The sequence below is a fragment of the Orbicella franksi genome, chromosome 2, assembly GCF_964199315.1.
Source record: "Orbicella franksi chromosome 2, jaOrbFran1.1, whole genome shotgun sequence".
Classification (NCBI taxonomy): domain Eukaryota; kingdom Metazoa; phylum Cnidaria; class Anthozoa; order Scleractinia; family Merulinidae; genus Orbicella; species Orbicella franksi.
Window position 1 is genome coordinate 30698481 of NC_138146.1, and position 20237 is coordinate 30718717.

At 41.0% G+C, this 20237-nt stretch overlaps 3 protein-coding genes across 3 annotated transcripts; 1 reads left to right on the forward strand and 2 right to left on the reverse strand.

Annotated features, from left to right (window-relative positions):
* Window positions 1-4999: 4999 nt before the first annotated feature.
* LOC145480127 (uncharacterized) lies at window positions 5000-6635 on the reverse strand. The gene is made up of 3 exons (XM_081458585.1): window positions 5838-6635; window positions 5286-5354; window positions 5000-5062 (listed from the first exon to the last, which is right to left on the reverse strand). The coding sequence occupies exons 1-3, from the start codon at window positions 6633-6635 to the stop codon at window positions 5000-5002; spliced, it is 930 nt and encodes a 309-aa protein (XP_081314711.1).
* A 1682-nt stretch (window positions 6636-8317) lies between these two features.
* LOC145472991 (uncharacterized) lies at window positions 8318-10282 on the forward strand. Its single transcript, XM_081455009.1, has 2 exons — window positions 8318-9103; window positions 9188-10282. The coding sequence occupies exons 1-2, from the start codon at window positions 8668-8670 to the stop codon at window positions 9754-9756; spliced, it is 1005 nt and encodes a 334-aa protein (XP_081311135.1). The 5' UTR covers window positions 8318-8667; the 3' UTR covers window positions 9757-10282.
* A 3787-nt stretch (window positions 10283-14069) lies between these two features.
* On the reverse strand, window positions 14070-15712 carry LOC145473006 (uncharacterized). Its single transcript, XM_081455010.1, has 2 exons — window positions 15502-15712; window positions 14070-15241 (listed from the first exon to the last, which is right to left on the reverse strand). The coding sequence occupies exons 1-2, from the start codon at window positions 15710-15712 to the stop codon at window positions 14070-14072; spliced, it is 1383 nt and encodes a 460-aa protein (XP_081311136.1).
* Window positions 15713-20237: the final 4525 nt, after the last annotated feature.

Genomic DNA, 20237 nt, shown 5'->3' on the forward strand with positions numbered 1-20237 from the left:
ACCAGCTCCAGACCTAAAAGCAGAGATACATAAAGGACATTTGATAGCGTCACAATATGGCAGAGGAAAAAAGGAGAGCATGCTGGCAACGTTTACCCACATTAACGTTGTTCCTCAGTTTGGACGCTTTAATTCTGGTCCATGGCGACAATGTGAAAGCAAGCTCATTACGTTGGGCCAAAATAACTGTGTTCAGGAGCCATAATCGGGGACGGAGACCGTAAGCGCGCGTCTTTACTAGTATTGGGGTTGTCCCCATGATATGGGACAATAATTCTACTTTTAGAACAAATTGCGCCATCGCCTGCGGCACACGCGCGTACATACTGCGAGGATTTTTGTGGATGTCGCGCGGGGGAAATGGCGTCCGAAATTCCCGAAATTGTTCATGTTTTTGGCCCACAACTCAACGCGTTTACGTCTGTTGGAATTTTTCTTAAGTATTTTCGTCGTAAGCTGCTCCAGTTTGAGTGAGGTAAGACAGTGTCGAATTTAGGTATGTTCCGCGTTAAGCTTATATATATCGCTGACCAAGTTGTGTTCCGACGGATGCTTCTTTTACATGAGCTGTACATTAGTGCACTTTAAATTTCACATATGTTGAAGATTAACAGCTTTTCCATTACACAGCAAAAAACTAGCTGGATATATTTTGATATAGCAGAGCTTCAGGACTTCATAGTTTCCTAGCTCCTCTTGCCACACGCTTGCGAGGAATTTAATTGCCAGTCTATCGCGACTGAAAAGTGAAACAAAATAATTGCTAGTTTGGTCAGTTTGAGGTTCGCCTGAATTGTAAGCAACGCTTGATGTTTCATCAAGGCCCAAAAACGTTACGTCCGTAGATACTGCTCAGTTTTATTCGTGCAAAAATCCAGTAAATTCTCTGTTGTCGATGAATGAGAGCGCCCGTCGATGCGTGTTTTGTAAACATGACAAATTGTACTTCCGCCGCACTTTCGTGTGAAAGCGTACATCGAACTCAAACAATAACTCTATAGTTTTTAAATATGTTTAAGATTGATAAATGTTTGAGAACATATTAAAAGCTAAGCTGAAAATATGTGAATAAAGCAGAAATAATCAGCAAAGTTACGATGACGCTTTCTTTAATCAACTTCGAATAACGATTTCGATTTTGTTGATGTAATAGATCAAAAACGAGTGCGAGTTTTTCATCAGGGGTTCCAAACACCGAGAAACAGATGAAAGCACGACGCCGAAGGCGGAGTGCTTTTATTGTTTCGAGGTGTTTGGAACCCCTGATGAAAAACGAAGCACGAGGTTTTGAGCTGGCTTCTCAAAGTAGCATGAGAATTTTTTTCGAAGAATAGGTAATTAGTAGGCGTGCTCAATAGGCTATTGTCTGTTTTTTATTCATATGGTAAATGAAATGAATCTTTTATATGCGGCCATGTGGGCAAGTTTTAAAGGTTGAATTTTTAATAAATTAACATTATGCCGCGTGATGGAGATCGAGTGGAGATCAGAACGTTTTCGAGTTCCAAAAACCTCTTCTCAAGAAAATGTTTTGGTGAATGATGCTGTTCCAGTTTCAACTAAGTATAAAAACAAGTGGGCTGTGAACATTTTTGCCGAATGGCAGAGGTTGAGAGAGGTTAAAGTTCCGGTATTAGATTGTGGCGGTCTCTTCAAGGACTACGATTTACACAATGTTACCGCTGTGAGTGTAGATATTGCTGGAATGGACGCTCTGTCGCTGAACTATTGGTTGTCAAAATTTGTGATGGAGGTAGCTAAAAAGTCCGGTGAAAGATACCCTCCGAAGTCTGTTTATGGTATCATTTGTGCCCTCAAGCGTTATTTGGAGGAGAAAAATGGATCAGAAGCTTTGAATCCCCTGGACGCTAGTGACAAAAGGTACTTGACAACTTTTAGACCGAATTGGTTAGTAATTTAAAATGCACTGTTTCAGGACTTTAATTTTGTGTGTTATTTTTTGAAGGTTTGTCCTTTTCCGACGTTGCTTAGATGCCGAGATGAAGAATGGCGTTCGAGAAGGGCTTCACATTAAGTGTAAGAAAGAGGAAAAGGAGTTTGTGAGCGAGCAAGAAGAAGCAGTATTCTGGCAAAAGAAATTGCTGGGAACTACATCAGCTAAGTCGTTATTGAACACGATCTATTTCTACAACGGAAAAGTTTTTGGGTTGCGGGGGGGAGATCACAGAAATATTGTTGTAAACAACTTTGAAATTGGTCCAAATTTTATTAAGTTTGAAGAAAATGCCTCTAAAACTTATCATGGAGGTCTTTGTGATCTAAAGTATGTGCCGCGAGTGGTCAAGCACGTTTGTCATTCTATTGAGGAAAAGCACGAGCCGTGCCTTGTTGAGATATTCAGATTGTATGTAGGGTTAGTTGAGACTCATGCAAAGGAAGTTACTGCATTTTACTTTAAGCCATCAAAAACTAGGTTCGCATTCGATAAAGTGCCCGTAGGCATCAACAGCTTGAACAAGATTTTGCCTGACATGTGCGACGCGGCAGGCTTTAAACGCAAAACCGCTCACAGTTTGCGCGTTACTTGTGTTTCCTCCCTGTTCAATTCTGGGGTTGAAGAAAAATTGATTCGCGAAAGGTCGGGGCATCGTTCTAATGCATTGTTGCAGTACGAAAAGCCTACAGAAGAAAATGTGTCTAAAGTTTCAAAGATCCTAGGTCCAAGTGTTCTTAGTACAACTACATGTTTTACCACAGAGAAACAGGATCAATTTTTAACGGATGTTGTTTTCCAGAAAGGAAAATTCAAAAACTGTATAATTAATGTAATGATGTCTAAGAAGGAATAATATGTTGCTGTATTGTTGTTGTAAGCAATGATTTAAGCGGGAAAAATGCTGTATTTAGAATTATAATTAAGACTGATTAAAATTCAAGTTTCTTGATCAGTGTCTTGATCAGTTTTTGAACTAATCTACCGTGTGTTGATCGGTATGTTCATTGGGTATCAACATACATGCACCTGACCCAATTGATGCGAGCTGATGGGGTCATCAGCTCATGAATAATTAATGAGTTTGAGAACGAGTTATCAAAACTCCTTGTCTATTTTCATTTTCGCAGTGTAAAACTTCACTATGCTTATGTTGAAGAAACACACATGATATAGCCTTTTTTGTGTTCGTGAAATTTGTTGCAGCATCTCAGCACAAAAGATAACTAAAGAAATCTTTGTCAAGATTTGTTGACGATTGAAAACACCGACTCGGACTTGAAAGTGCACGAGCTGCACTATGCAAATGAGCTAATTGTACGCGTCAGACTTTCCTTTCAAAAACTTTTGCAAACTCACCAAACAAGCAGAAACAATAAGAAACCATCAAAACAGGTTTTGGTTATGAGTAACCATTGTCTGAGAAACTCACAAATTAACTCGATACCCTGAGTAGAGAGTTTTCTTGCTATATTCGTAAGTCAGAACAAACGCAAAAACACACTCGTAAGCTTACAACTAGCGCGAGCAGATCTTATTATTCATTCCCAGCGCGAGATTGAAGTCTTGTTTTCGACCCTGAAAAACCCACCTTTTCCATTAGCTCAGAGCATAGAACTACGTATAAGCGCCCTGGTTCGTATTCCCTGCCTTATTCCCTGCCGTCGCTGTGAAAAATATGCAAGATAATCTCTCAAGGTGTCTCAACTCTCACCATTTGATCACGCAACGTGACGACATCCCCGCGAGAGCCCCCGACATGTGCGTGGATCCGTGCGGATATATGACGTCAGGATTTGTTCTAAAAATAGAAAAATTGTCCCATATCATAGGTACGCGCGGATCCCAAGGCTTACGGTCTCTGTCCCCGATTATGGCTCCTGCTGTGTTATGAGTGGAGCTCAGCATGTTCAATTGTTTATAGTGGTTGGTGCAATACCGTCGACATTTTACGGAGCCTCAGAAGCAAGATTTTTTGGTAAAGAAGGGTTCAGTGACTACCAGCAGGAAGACGACTATGCCGCGAATGTGCCTAAAGTGATGTGGACCGCTGCCTGCTGTACCTTTAAGTACAAGGATGATCAAGGAAACATTCAAACAGGCACAAGGAGTACCGCCTTTTACAGAGAAAATGACCCGGGAGATTCACCGTGCAATAAGATAAATATACCCTTCTTGCAATCATCTTTATTCCAAAAGACAACTGCAAATATCAATTTACTTCCACAAAATCCTCAGTGCTCCAATCCGAACAACTACATTCTACTGAAATGCTAGATGGGCAGGGCGACGAAGTGTAGGCGCCAGAAGATTTAGCCTGGCCGAGGAAAACACAGTCTTGTAGAGAATCTCTGGTGGTGAGGCTGACAGGAAGATCACGGGCCGCGAATCCTTCACATTTTGGTAGACTTGGGACAATTCGCTCTGCAGCTGAGCGCTTCTCAGTGCGCACCTTGGCCTTTGAGAAACTTAAGCCATTAAAAAGCTGCAAAAGTCCTCTTTGTATGATCTTTGTTATCGTCCGCAGAAACCAGTATCGAAAAACATGTACTCATGCACAGCGTATTTAAGATTCTTTAGTCCTTTAACCTAACGTTTTTATTTCTAGTTTTTGGCGGTATTGTTTCTGCCATACGGCAGAATTTCGAAAGTAATTTTAAGTTCGTCGGATGTGGATAAAAGACGTGATGTTTTGTTTTTCTCGTTATTCCAACATATTCCTGGCCTCGGCGATTCAAATTTTCCAGAAGGGCAGAGTTCAAGAAACAGACTGAATTAATAAAACATCAGAGTTTGCATTTAGCGTCCATCACTGCCATTTGCCTAATGTTGCCCAGTATTTTCAGAGCCTCGAGGCGTTTAATTTTTGCTCACGCTGTAAACACTTATCTATTCCGCAACCGTAACGAAACAGAACAGTCGCCTAAGGGGACAGCAGAATTACTCAAATTTTTGTAAAAATGTCCTCAGGCAATCACGTATGCTACAAAATAGACATTCTGTAGCATGTTCATTTTACCAAAATGACAAAAAAGGCTAGTTTCTTCAGTCTAAGGTGTCCGAGAGAATGACTTCGTCGTCGAGAGGGTGATTCACCTCATCTAGGCTCTGCAAGTCCGAATCACGTTCTCTAGCATAAAAGTATTTTGCCGATAAAAATCGTCACCACAGAAAGTAATATTGAAATTATCATCATGACCAAGGGCAGGTAGAGTTCAGCCTCCCGTTGACTTAGCAATAAAATAGAATATAAAATATTACACTGCTTGTAACAGAAAACTGGTATTATATACAGTCATAGAAAACGTCATTACTGGTGGGATTTACTTACCTTGAGTTTACTTTCACTATTAATAAAGCTCGTAGAATCTCGGTCCTCCATCTTTGAGGGTCCTCTGGCCTGAGGAAAATGGTAAAAAGAAAACCCTAGTTAATTATAAAGCTGTTTTTACCATCTTGGATCAGCATACTCGTACGAGCACTCTACGAAAGAGTTCGAAGACTTTATTTCAAGCAGTTTTCCTATCCTATCTTTTTTCTAGGCAGAAATGTTCTTTAATCTTCCACGGGAAAATGCTGAGTGCCTTCGGATAATCCTCGGTTGTAGACTGAATATCGACAAAAATTAAATGGGATAAGTTCAGGAAAATCTTTTAAGCATGCATCGGTAAAATATTCATCTTCATTTTCTTTTGCATGATCTTCACCCTTGCCATTCATTTCATCAGAAAACAGATTTATGCAGTAATAAAATATATCCACGTTTTAACTGGCCATAGCTGTTGCTAAGTTCGGCCTGGACATACATTTTTGGACCGTTGCGATTCGTAGGGAAAATTCTCTCAGCCAAGCGAAGGCGAAGCACAAGATAGGTGACCCATACCTTAATGGGGGACATCAGGAATTGCATAACATTGAAGTCATCTTTAGCAATAAGCGTCGTGCTCGAGGAAGCCAGCCACTTTTCAAAGGGCATGCCTTGAGTTGGGGGCAAACCCTTGTACAAGCTTTCCTTGTCCAAGTTTTCTCCTTCTTCGGCGACGACATACAATTCGCCATTAGACATAAAGAAGAGGAACCGGAACCCTCTCCAGCCCGTCGTACCAATAAGTTCGGATGTTCCTAACCAGTCGTCAGTCGGATCTGTGGGCGGACTCCGCTTATGAAGTTTGCCGTTCTTGAGACCGTATAAGATCCCCTCTGGATCGAAAAAGAGAAAGTCAAAGGAGGACCATCCACTTGTTCCAAGCAGTTTAGCGGTATCCAGCCATTGCCCCTGTGTGCTTGATTGGAGTGGTCCTGAATAAAACTGATCTCCTGTAACTCCACATAGCTTTCCTTCCAGATCGCAGAAAAGAAAATCAAACAGGTTCAAGCCTAATAGATCTGCATTAATGATGGCAACTAACGGAGCGTTATCTGACCAATCCATTCCCTGAGTAATAGGAGAGGAGGGAGGAGGCACTTTTACGAGTTGGCCAGCATGCTGGCCTCCCTTTGGTACCCCGCATAAGTCGCCATCTGGGTGGAAGAACAGAAAGAAGAATTCGTCCCAACCATTAAAGCCTATTTGTATCATTGAGTTTTGCCAATCTTCAGTGTAGCTTTTAAAAGGAATCTTGTGGTACAATGCACCACCGTCAGCTCCATACTTGGCTCCAAAGAGATCCTGGAAAGACATGATGCTGAAAGATAAGATAAGATAAAACAATTAAGCTTGGGATAATTAAAATTTTCTTCAAAGCTTTTGAAAGAACATCCTCTTGTTCAAAGTTAGGAGGCAAAGGTTTTAGGGGGCAAAAATTTCACATATTCTAACAGACCAAAGGGACCTGGGGTGGTTGAAACAATCTTTTGTGTATGTTTTGTAAGTCAAATAAAAACCCGTTCCCCTTAAAAAGGATACGTGATATATTGAACTCGGGTGACTGACGTGGCGCCAAATTAAACTCCTAATTATTAGGGAATCGGGATTAAGATAAGATAAGATATGATAAGATAAACCAGTAGCAAAGCGAAGATATGATAAGATGCTTAACTTGTGATGATTAACTGGCTACTGCATTTCGGAGACCTTTGAGTAGTCTGCATTGCTTTTTGTTTTTGATTTAGCGACTAAAACAGTTTTGCACGTCCTGTACAGTCCGAAATTTGTGAATTCTAATTTGTTGCTTACGCTTTTTTACTGTTCCACGCCGATGACCGAGCTCTCCGTACGAAATGTAGCTTCCACGTTACTTGTTACAGTTTAAGCCTAAACTTGTGTTTCGATGTGCTTCAAAGCTCGCCACATCAACCTCGGACAATAGAGAGTGTACACGCTATGGCGTCAATATCTTAAGTGTTTTGTTCATGCTCAATATTATCCTCCAGTAGTCAAACAATCGCGCCACAGCAGCCTAAAGAGAGCAAAATAAAGACTTGATTGTTTGGAATGCTCCACTGACGTTACTAGAATGTTTGCATCTAAATTCTTCATTTATCATTTATTTCTTTATTTGCCATTTGTGACATAGGCAAGATATACCTCAGTGCACTTTCACAACAGGGATTTTTACATTGGTAATATCATTTCCTACACTTGAAACAAGCTTTGCACTAAACTCAACTTGTGTGCTAACGTTCAGCACATAAGTTGTCTTCGTCCTTGTTGTCTATTTTGCCAACAGTTTTGATATTTTCGCTGTCCGGTCTACTGGTAATAAATCTGGAACAGAAATATGAAGTTACAGCTCGCTACAAATCAGTTGAAACTCTCATTTAAATGTTAATAGCTGTCAGGCATTTAGCTTTCTGCACTTGAAATCTGTTTTGCGTATCACTTAGTGTGTGGTTCCATACTTTAATGCTGTATGATAAACCCGCTCGACACAACTTTCTTCGTAATCTGTTCAACTTCAACCTAGTGAATTGTTCAACACTTTAGCCGTGTTCCTTTTAACTGAGCTTGCTTTGTTAAAATATGTCAGGGTTACGAGAAATGAAGGTACTCAACAATTTAACGAGAATTCAACAGCACTGCAGGGGTTATTTTCTAAGAAGTGGGCAGTGAGGCTCTGCAAGAGAAAATGAGGGACAGAGAGGGAGGCTCCCAGTCCAGTCCAGTCCAGCTCCCAGTCCAGGCTCTCTCATTTTCTCTTGGGTTCTGATATTAGAACACTGCATAACTGAATTATTTACCGCCTTGTTAAAGCGAATATCAGTTGACATGAAACAAGACCAATAAACCAAGCTCGGTAATAAACGTGGATGTATTACTCACCTTCCAATCTAATTACCCGGGGTATCAAACGAAGAAAAGATACCGACTATGCACGGCTAGTCTTGAGGCAGTATTTGTTACTGCCAATATGACGAATATTGGCACTGACAATGGTTTTGATAACAACAGAGTCTCTGGTAACAACGATTAAAAACACTTCGAATGTTGCTGAGCTCAATGATTTTGCCCCATGCAACAATTAATCTCTCTTACGCTTACTTCTTCAGGATTGTTTTTCTTAGAGCTGGGGTGTAGCCACTTCAGCCAGTTCCGCTTGCATAATAGCTATATTGACAGTTCATCAGTATTCAAGCACGCTAGGCACTTGTTTGTCATTCCTTGTAATTGTTTAATGCCCGGGATTAAATGAAACTAAGTTGGAACTGATATCATATCTTTTACAATTCTGTAATCAATCAGCCAACAACGTATTTTGTTGCAAAAACCAGTAATGGGCAAATATACTGCAATTGTATTTGTCCTTGTAGTCGTTGGCAATTTGTGGCCATGTTCAAATGTAAGTGGCTTACAAGGCTGTGAGTGCAACATAATGAACGCTTGTGACGAGCATGGAAAACCTCAGCCTAACGTAGCTCAATACTTGCCAACGGGCGTGGAACAGTTCGGGTATGTCGTGCAAGTACAAAACCTGGCATATCTGTGTGAAGATGGTACAGTCGCCATCCTGTTTGACTGCAATAGTCAAATTCCACTTTACGCAGCTACTGTTATGACGGGTGAACAGCTCTCAGCCGCGAGCGCTGGCGCTAGACCGAAACGTTTTCGAGAAAGCGCAAAACTAAACAGGATATATCAACAAAAAGGCAAAGATTACAAAAATTCCTCTAAGCGAGATCTTTGTTATAAAAACAAAGCGACCAAAAAAAGTGTTGTTGATAAGAAATAGACGTCAGCTAAGAAAACAGTGGTCAAGAACACAGGAAAGGCTAGTGTTTGTCTGCCAGCTCCAGACCTAAAAGCAGAGATACATAAAGGACATTTGATAGCGTCACAATATGGCAGAGGAGAAAAGGAGAGGATGCTGGCAACGTTTACCTACACTAACGTTGTTCCTCAGTTTGGACGCTTTAATTCTGGTCCATGGCAACAATGTGAAAGCAGCCTCATTAAGTGGGGCCAAAATAACTGTGCTTTGAGTGGAGCTCAGCATGTTCAATCGTTTATAGTGGTTGGCGCAATACCGTCGACATTTTACGGAGCCTCAGAAGCAAGATTTTTTGGTAAAGAAGGGTTCAGTGACTACCAGCAGGAAGACGACTATGCCGCGAATGTGCCTAAAGTGATGTGGACCGCTGCCTGCTGTACCTTTAAGTACAAGGATGATCAAGGAAACATTCAAACAGGCACAAGGAGTACCGCCTTTCACAGAGAAAATGACCCGGGAGATTCGTCGTGCAATAAGATAAATATACCCTTCTTGCAATCATTTTTATCCCAAAAGACAACTGCAAATATCAGTTTATTTCCACAAAATCCTCAGTGCTCCAATCCGAACAACTACATTCCATTGAAATGCTAGATGGGCAGGGCGACGAAGTGTAGACGTCAGAAGATTTAGCCTGGCCGAGGAAAACACAGTCTTGAGACAATCTCTGGTGGTGAGGCTGACCGGAAGTCACGGGCTGCGAAGCCTTCACATTTTGGTAGACTTAAGACAATTCGCTCTGCAGCTGAGCGCTTCTCAGTGCGCACCTTGGGCTTTGAGAAACTTTAGCCATTAAAAAGCTGCAAAAGCCCTCTTTGTATGATTTTTGTTATCGTCCGCAGAAACCAGTGTCGAAAAACGTGTGCTGATGCACAGCTTATTTAAGATTCTTTAGTCCTTTAACCTAACGTTTTTATTTCTAGTTTTTGGCGGTATTGTTTCTGCCATACAGCAGAATTTTGAAAGTCTTTTTAAGTTCGTCGGATGTGGATAAAAGACGTGATGTTTTGTTTTTCTCGTTATTCCAACATATTCCTGGCCTCGGCGATTCAAATTTTCCCGAAGGGCAGAGTCCAAGAAACAGACTGAATTAATAAAACATCAGAGTTTGCATTTAGCGTCCATCACTGCCATTTGTCTAATGTTGCCCAGTATTTTCAGAGCCTCGAGGCGTTTAATTTTTGCTCACGCTGTAAACACTTATATATTTAGCAACCGTAACAAAACAGAACAGTCGCCTAAGGGGACAGCAGAATTACTCAAGTTTTTGTAAAAATGTCCTCAGGCAATCACGTATGCTACAAAATAGACATTCTGTAGCATGTTCATTTTATCAAAATGACAAAAAAGGCTAGTTTCTTCAGTCTAAGGTGTCCGAGAGGATGACTTCGTCGTCGAGAGGGTGATTTATCTCATCTAGGCTGTGCAAGTCCGAATCACGCTCTCCAGCATAAAAGTATTTTGCCAATAAAAATCGTCACCACAGAAAGTAATACTGAAATAATTATTATGACCAAGAGTAGGTAGAGTTTAGCCTAGAATGTAAAATATTACGCTGCTTGTAACAGAAAACTGGTATTATACCGTCAAAGAAAACGTCATTACTGGTGGGATTTAGTTACCTTGAGTTTATTTTCACTATTAATAAAGCTCGTAGAATCTCGGTCCTCTATCTTTGAGGGTCCTCTGGCCTGAGGACAATGGTAAAAAGAAAACCCTAGTTAATTATAAAGCTGTTTTTACCATCTTGGATCAGCATACTCGCACGAGCACTCTACGATCGCGAAAGAGTTCAAAGACTTTATTTCAAGCAGTTTTCCTATCCTATCTTTTTTCTGGGCAGAAATGTTCTTTAATCTTCCACGGGAAAATGCTGAGTGCCTTCCGGATAATCCTCGGTTGTATTTTTCATAAGCAATAGACTGAATATCAACAAAAATTAAACGGGATAAGTTCAGGAAAATCTTTTAAGCATGCATCGGTAAAATATTCATCTTCATTGTTTTTTGCATGATTTTCAGCCTTGCCATTCATTTTATCAGAAAACAGATTTATGCAGTAATAAAATATATCCACGTTTTAACTGGCCATAGCTGTTGCTAAGTTCAGCCTGGACATACATTTTTGGGCCGTTGCGATTGGTAGCGAAAATTCTTTCAGCCAAGCGAAGGCGAAGCACAAGATAGGGGACCCATACCTTAATGGGAGACATCAGGAATAGCATGACGTTGAAGTCATCTTTAGCAATAAGCGTCGTGCTCGAGGAAGCCAGCTACTTATCAAAGGGCATGCCCTGAGTTGGGGGCAATCCCTTGTACAAGCTTTCCTTGTCCAAGTTTTCTCCTTCTTCGGCGACGACATACAATTCGCCATTAGACATAATGAAGAGGAACCAGAACCCTCTCCAGCCCGTCGTACAAATAAGTTCGGATGTTCCTAACCAGTCGTCAGTCGGATCTGTGGGCGGACTCCGCTTATGAAGTTTACCGTTCTTCAGACTGTATAAGATCCTCTCTGGATCGAAAAAGAGAAAGTTAAAGGAGGACCATCCACTTGTTCCAAGCAGTTTAGCGGAATCAAGCCATTGCTTCTGTGTGCTTGATTGGAGTAGTCCTGAATAAAGCTTATTTCCTTCGACTCCATATAGCTTTCCTTCCGGATCGAAGAAGAGAAAATCAAACTCGTCAAATGCCCGCCAAAAATCAGAATTACACAGGGCAACTAACGCAGCGTTAGCTAACCAATCCTGTGCCTGAGTGATAGGAGAGGAGAGGGGCGTCGCTTTTACGAGTTGGCCAGCATACTGCCTTTCGTTTGGCGGTACCACGCATAAGTCGCCGTCTGGGTGGAAGAACAGAAAGAAGAATTCGTCCCAGCCAGAATCGCCTATCTCTATCATTGAGTTTTGCCAATCATCAGTGTAGCTTTCAAAAGGAATCCTGTGGTACAGTACACCACCTTCGGCTCCATGCTTGGCTCCAAAGAGATCCTGGAAAGACATGATGCTGAAAGTTATGATAAGATAAAATAATTAAGCTTGAGATAATTAAAATTTTCTTTACAGCTTTGAAAGAACATGATGTTCAAAGGCAGGAACAAAGGTTTTAGGGCGCAAAAATTTCACATATTCGAACAGACTAAAGGGACCTGGGGTGGTTGAAACAATCTTTTGTGTATGTTTTGTAAGTCAAATGAAAAACCCATTCCCTTTACAAAGGATAGGTGATATATTGATATCAGGGTGACTAAAGTGGCGCCTAATGAAACTCCTGATTATTAGGGATCGGGATTAAGATAAGACAAGTTAAGATAAGATAAGACAAGACAAGACAAGACAAGACAAGACGACAAGAGAAGACAAGACAAGGCAAGGCAAGGCAAGGCAAGGCAAGGCAAGGCAAGGGAAGGCAAGGCAAGGAAAGGCAAGATGAGATAACATAAGATAAGATGAAATGAGATGAGATGAGATGAGATGACATAGGTAAGTTGTTCCACAACTGAGCTCCAGATTACGCTAAAGGAGAGCGAAACAGAGTTATGATCTTCAGTTAATGTGCATTCTTCACTTTCTCTTAACGTTGGGTTCGCGGAACATTTGTTGGGGAGGAACATGGCGTGGAGAGCCCAAGGAGTGTCCGTGTAGGAGGCTAGCTCTTCTTTTCGTGATTCCGGAGTGTAAAAGTTTAGTTTAATTAACCAGTAGCAAAGCGAAGATATGATAAGATGCTCAACTTGTGATGATTAACTGGCTACTGCATTTCAAAGACCTTTAAGTGGTCTGTACTGCTTTTTGTTTTTGATTTATCGACTGAAACAGTTTTGTACGTCCTGCAAAGTCCAAACTTTGTGAATTTTAATTTGTTACTTACGCTTGTTTACTGTTCTTCGCCAAAGACCGAGCTCTCCGTACGAAATATAGCTTCCATGTTACTTCTTTCACTTTAAGCCTAAACTTGTGTTTCGATGTGCTTCAAAGCTCGCGACATCAACCTCGGACAATAGAGAGTGTACACGCTATGGCGCCAATATCTTTTAAAAGTGTTTTGTTCATGCTCAATATTATGTTCCAGTCGTCAAACCATGGCGCTACAGCAGCCTGAAGAGAACAAAATAAAGACTTGATTGTTTGGAATGCTCCACTGACGTTACTAGAATGTTTGCATCTCAATTCTTCATTTTTCATTTATTTTTTTATTTGTCATTTGTGACAAAGGCAATATATACCTCAGTGCACTTTCACAACAGGGATTTTTAGATTGTTAATATCATTTCCTACACTTGAAACAAGTTTTGCAATAAACTCAACTTGTGTGCTAACGTTCAGCACATAAGTTTTTCTTGTCGTTGTTGTCTATTTTGCCAACAATTTTGATATTTTAGCTGTCAAGGTCTACTGGTAATAAATCTGGAACAGAAATATGAAGTTACAGCTCGCTACAAATCAGTTGAAACTCTCATTTAATATAGAAATAAAAAACGCGCCCGAGTGCATTGTTGAGTTATATAAGCACGCGGGAATTTTTAAGAACACGAGAGAAGTGCATAGAGAAGCACGAGGCGCAGCCGAGTGCTTCTCGCACTTCTCGAGTATTCTTAAAAATTCCCAAGTGCTTATATAACTCAACAATGCACGAAGGGCAAGTTTTTTTTATTTCTTTTATAAAATGTAAACCATCACATTAACATAAAGACATATTAAACAAGAAAAGGATTGCGAATTTTAATTAATCAAAATAAGTATTCTCCTTACATGTACATGCTTTCTTTTTATTGGCTTAAATGCTGAATGAAAAGTAAAACCGTTCCCTTTGTGGCAAGAAACAAACGTTTTCTAAAAAAAGTCAGAACGGTTCTAAAGAAATTATTACAGCAAAAAGAATCTTCGAAAGCTGAAGCAGTTCCCCAGTTCACTGACTTTTGCTCTGAGGAGGATAAAGATTGATTTGCATTGAACCGATTGTGCAAGAATTGAACATGCCGCCAAGCATTTCGCTGTGGATCGTTGTGGTGGATGATCGGCTGTGCGTTTCAACCACTCTGCCTGATACTTCTGCTGCTTTTGGCTGACTAAAAGGCTCATCGCATTGTGGAGATTTCTGTTTTGTCTGGTCGGCCCCTTGTAGAGCAGTAGACAAGACATCACTACATTTCCTGAGCTGGATAGACGACGGACGAGAATTGTAATGCTGGAGACTATTCGGGTTTCTGTGTCCCGAAATGTGGCAGATGTGGCGATCTGACAAACCGGCTTGAGACCACAAGGTTATTGCTGTCGCCCGAACACAGTGATTTGTGTAAACTTTGGAAAGCTTGGCCTTTGTACTTATTTCTTTCATCATGTTTCCAAGAGTGTTGACACCAAGCGGGCGGTTTTCGTACCAGATTTCGGGTGTGATGGCGGATTCATTCCAGTCGCGTCGAGATTGCTGAAATAAGGCCTCGCATTTCGGATTCAGCTTGGAGATATACAAGCTCAGCGCTCGGTAGCCGTCGTTCTCACTCTCTGTTTCGTACATACGAGCCGTCTTCTCAAAGCTGGATCGGTCTTGAAGTCCACCGGGATGGTTTTTGGTGGTCTCGTCGTGGGTCATAGTAACGTAGCGCTTGCCTTGCTCGTCTACTTCAAATGCAAAACTCGTCGGCTTCAAATTTCTCTGCCCTTCACGACCTCTTCTACACCAGTAGAGAACAACATGGAACCACACGTTTCTCAGCAAAGACCATGGATTTGCAAGGCTTAATACTGGACCAGCTTTCAATTTCTGCAAGTCGTCAACTGGCATGGCCTCTTTGTGCTGCACATTTTCCTTCCCTTGCTGTTTCAGGCTCTTAATTTTGGCGTTCAGCATACGGTTGGAATTTGAAAACGTTGAAGAATTTAGCTTCAAACTTCTGTTATAAGGTGGGTTGTTCAAATGCCTCTCTATTGCATTTCTGAACGTAATTAAGGACGACTTGCTGTACTCTTCACCCGTTTTGCTTCGTGCTTCTGTATAAAACTGTGACAGACTGTTGTCAAGTTGTTCGTCGCTCATTTCCTCTAGTTTTGGCAGCACCGGAACTTTTTGTGCACCCCATTCTAGGAAAAGAAAACATTTTTTCCAACTCAGCCTTTAAGTGTTGCAAGCGTATTTCGAGTGGTTAACTGTTAAATGAGACAGCTGCTAGAAAACATTTAATTGTATAAACAAGTGAAATGTTGCTTTTTGTTGACAAAGATGTAGATAAGCCAGTATAACTCATTATTTAGGAAGCATTTTAATTTGCTTTTTTCGTCATTCTGCCTTTTAAATTAAATTATGTGTATTGGATTGTAGTCATGTTTACGTAAATTCATACCTTTGAAAGCGTTTACTGCCCAATTTGTCGAGCTCTTCGTAGACTTTGCTTGCGTTTCCACCAAAAGCCGGTTTCTCTCCGCTTCTGTCAGTTCTGCAAACCGTTTTTTCTTTGGAACAGGTGCCTCATTTTGAGACTCCTTAACGCTGCTACTTTTCTCGGCGTTCAGGAATTCGAACCCGAGTTGAAACCGTGGAAATTCTTCAGCCATAATGGCGGACGGACTAGCTGATTCTCAAATTTTGTCCAGGGCAAAATTTTCGTGACGTAGCTTGCGTGCATATGTTGAGTTATAATGCACGCGCGTGACGTAAGCAGAGTGCTTTATGGAGCTTTAATGAACTCGAACTGACCAATCACAGCGCGCGCAATTACTCGAACATTTTATAAATGTTAATAGCTGTCAGGCATTTAGCTTTCTGCACTTGAAATCTGTTTTGCGTATCACTTAGTGTGTGGTTCCATTCTTTAATACTGTATGATAACGACGCTCGACACAACTTTCTTCGAATGCTATTAAAGGAATATTTGCTCAGCCGAGCTTCATTCTTGAACCTTTCCATTGTGTTCCGTAAATTGAAACACTCAACAGTGTAGGAAAGTTAGATTTTTTCAACTACTGCGTGCAACAGTAGCAGAACGGAACAGGAATGCGTGGGGCACTTTGCTACATCCGAATCAACCTCGTTCCCAGGCTCTCTCTCTCTCCTCTGCCAGCCTTGTCGTTGGAAAAAGAGAGAGCCTGGGAACGAGGTTGCATTCGAACTTGCGGTGCCACCGTCTCATATCAAATTAGATAAAAATACAAGTGTAGTGGTGCTTTGACGACCATTTTGTATTTTCAGTGGGCAGTTGACTGGTGTAGGAACCTGAAAATCGCCGCGTTTGAATCAGTATCGTCAGCGTCGCACAGGGTTATGAGTTCCAATCCCCAACTCCGATATAAGTTACAACACTGCTTTAAGCTCTCCAATAGTTACACTGAGTAGTTAGGCCATTACGTTCCTGGTGGAACAAAGGGCGGTTACAATGTTGCGCCAGCTGACTCTGTTCGCGGCTGTTCTTTTTGCCGTATTCTAGGTGATGTTGGGTTCTTCGAGCTCCTCTTCTCCTGACCCCCTCCAGGTTTTCACTGGTCTTCCTATCTTCCTTTTACCCTGCAGATTCCATTCTAGGGCCTATCTGGTTGTGAAAGATGTTGGCTTGCGCAATATGTGGCCAATCCAATTCCATTTGCGCCTGGCAATCTCTGCTGGAATACATTCTTGCTCTGTTCTTGCCCAAAGTTCCCTGTAACGGATTTTCTCTGGCCAGTCCATCTTTAGGATCTTTTTCATACATTGATTAGTGAAGGTTTGCAGCTTGTTTGATATGGAACTTGTAACTCTCCAGGTCTCGAAACCGTATAGAAGAACTGACTTCACATTGGTAGTAAAGATTCGTAGGTTGGTTTTTGTGGATATTGATGCTGAGTTCCACACTGGTCTTATGGTATTGCCTATCCTGCAATGCTTTTTACATCTTCATCTGCTCATCCGTCTGATGTGACGATATTCCCTAAATATGTAAAGCTATGAACGTCCTCCAGTTCCATATCTTTCAGTTTGATCTTCTCCCGCTGTCTGCTGTTGATTCTCATGACCTTGGTCTTTCCTTTGCTGATCCTAAGGCCAGTTTTCTCTGCAACCAGTGCCAGATGGTCGGTCTTGGTTTGCATATGTTGCAGTTTCTGAGATAGAAGACATATGTTATCTGCATAGCCCAGTCATGGAGTTGACCTGGACTATTACACTGAATTACTCCAAAAATTAATTGTTAGTCCACCAACAACAATTGAGGAAAACCTTCTTCACTTTATGTCAAATGCACCTTTAGCTTCCCAAATTTGCAAACGGTGGTTTCCTCGCTGATTTGAGACTGTCGACGACTTCTTGTATGAAGGCAATGTTCATTTTTAAAGAGTGAAAAAAAAGCACATTTTCATTTCTGCTACTGAATATTAGAGATTTTTATACATCGATTATTTATCGATGAAATAAAGATAAAACATTTCAAAGGACTGTATCGTGGATGGTTTCTATTACGCAGTGACTGTAATCCTGACAGCTGGAAACATTGTTACAGATTTTTGACGGAAAGCGTTATTTAAACTTCTATGTTTCTTTGGAAATGCGAAGCGATTCCACTTAAGGTGGCTCAAAACAGTTTTAAGCAGTTTTCAAGATTAAGATTATGTTGGGTCATTATAACCACTCTTTATAAATTGATGCTACAATCACGGTATCAACAAAATGCCCAATCATTGGTGAACACGTTGTTATCATCTTCGTAACACAAAATTTCATCATAGCAACAGTATAACCTGATAAACACACCCTTAATTATAGCTCTCAGCATGACGGGACGCACGGGGCTTCTACTGTAAGTACGGCAGACAAATGGTAGGAAATTTTCCTGGCATTCCTTACATACTCTCACTAGGGTTCTTCGTCTTGCGGCCAGGGAAGGCGTCATAATCTGTTTCAGTGACATGTCGATGATATTAAATAAAAAAATAAACCAGAAAGGGCCGATGGAATATGAGACAAGCTTTAAAATGAAGTCACGATATTAATAGTGCTTTAAAAGTTAATAGTGCGTTCGAGTCATTCCCGATGCTTTCAAATGATGGCGGACTCCACCGACGTCAATAATCTGGAACAAAACAAGGTCATTATGTATCGCATCACGTCTAAACACACGTGAAGAAAGACTTGGGCAGGAAAAAAAAGTGAGCGGACAAAACCGGGAAATGCCGATAAATCAAGTAATCCCGCAATGATGTAACGAATGACACAACATGAACCTCCCTCTGCTTTTCCCCCTGAACAAAGTTCAGATCTACGAACTGAACTTAAAGATAGCAAAGTGCTTACGAATGGATGTTGAGCGGGGCGAGCAGACGTAAATGTCTTCTTTACCCAATGAAAGCCGTCACAATAAACTCTGAGCTTGCATCGAGATGCTTGTCCGGACGTAAAAGAGCGTTTGATTAATCAATCTAACACAAATCTTAAGGAATAAAAACCCAGTTGATCTGGAATACTTGTCTGAGTATGTCGTTGGCAGTGGGAGCCACTTGCAGTATTATCATGCTCGGCAATTGAAGTTATTGTGTAGAAAACATCGCACAGTTACAAAGCCGAAGGCAAAAAAAAAAAGCGCGAGAAGAAACTTAGTACATGGAGCTAAGATAGATTGTCAGTGCTTTAGTAGACCATGCACGGCTACCAATGGCTTGGCTAATCGCTTGGCCAATGGCTCGTACACGCAACGAATCGTAAAAGTCCGTAAGCAACGACCTCCGAAAGAAGTGAGCCCACCCCCCATCCCCTAAAAATAGAGGAACTAAGTTTCAAAAGTATAATTATTTTTCCAATCAATAACCCGAATAACGTACGATAAACTGATGACGATTCAACTAGGGAATGTATAGCTTATTCCAGGAGGCGTCATGAAAGAAGCGCCCTGGTAAACAAACCCCGCAAAATTTTCATCAAGTAACAAGAAGGTACTAACAGGACCTTTTCTTCAAATTGAAATTACTAAAATTATTATTAACAGGAACGCATATAAAGAACGTTTAATCATATTGAAATTTAACACTCGACCAGAGTAGTTAAATATTTTTAAAGCAGACTAACGTAGCGAGGCATCATGAACAGAAAAAATAATTTAAGGTATCTTACATCACGGTCTACATATAAAGTGCCCACCCATGTGCCAGCAACATAAATTTGAACTGGACTGAAGAATTTCTAAACGACTTACAAGAACTCAGTGTTTTTACGAATTACACCCACAGCCTTAGAGGAATACAGCCCTGTTCTCATAAAATTAAGAAAAAAAAAAGCAACAAAGAACAAAAACAAAAAAAAACATTAGGAAGAGGTGCCTACAGTAGAAGTCATTTGCATCCCCTCATGGGGTGAGAGATTCTAGCCCATATACAGCTTTCTTTTCTCTCGTAAGTTCTCGCGCGTTTAGAGATGCGCCACACTCGCGTTTTAGGTGGGGGGGATCCCAACCAATTCTTACCTAACTTTTTAAAGATGCTGCTTTTAGCCCTCCCCCAAAATCTACACAAGTGTATTTTACTTGTGGAAGTCTATCGATTTGGACAGTGTTTGGGTTGCAGATTCTCGCCCATATCAACTTTTTATTCTCTCGTAAGTTCTCGCGCGTTTAGAGATGCGCCACACTTGCGTTTTAGGTGCGGGGATCCCAACCAATGCTTACCTAACTTTTTAAAGAATCTACTTTTAGCCGTCTTCCAAATCTGCACACGTGTGTTTCTTTTGTGAAAGTCTATTGATTTGGACAGTACTTGGGTAAGATATTCTCGCCTATATCAACTTTCTAGTAAGTTCTCGCGCGTTTAGAGATGCGCCACACTCACGGTTCCGGTATCGGGATCTTAAACTATGTTTACAGGACGTTTTAAAGATGCTAGATTTAGCCCTTTCTCAAATCTACACACGTGTATTTTACTTGTATAAGTATGTCGCTTTGGACAATGCGTGGGTTAAAGGTTTTCGCCCATTTATATCTTTTTTTTCCCGCGTGTTTTCGCGCGTTTAGCGATGCGGCAAGCTCGCGATTTTGGTGTGGGGATCACAAACTATGCTAACGGGGTTCTTTAAATATGTTAGTTTTGGCCCTCCTTCAAATGTACACAAACGTATTTCACTTGTGGA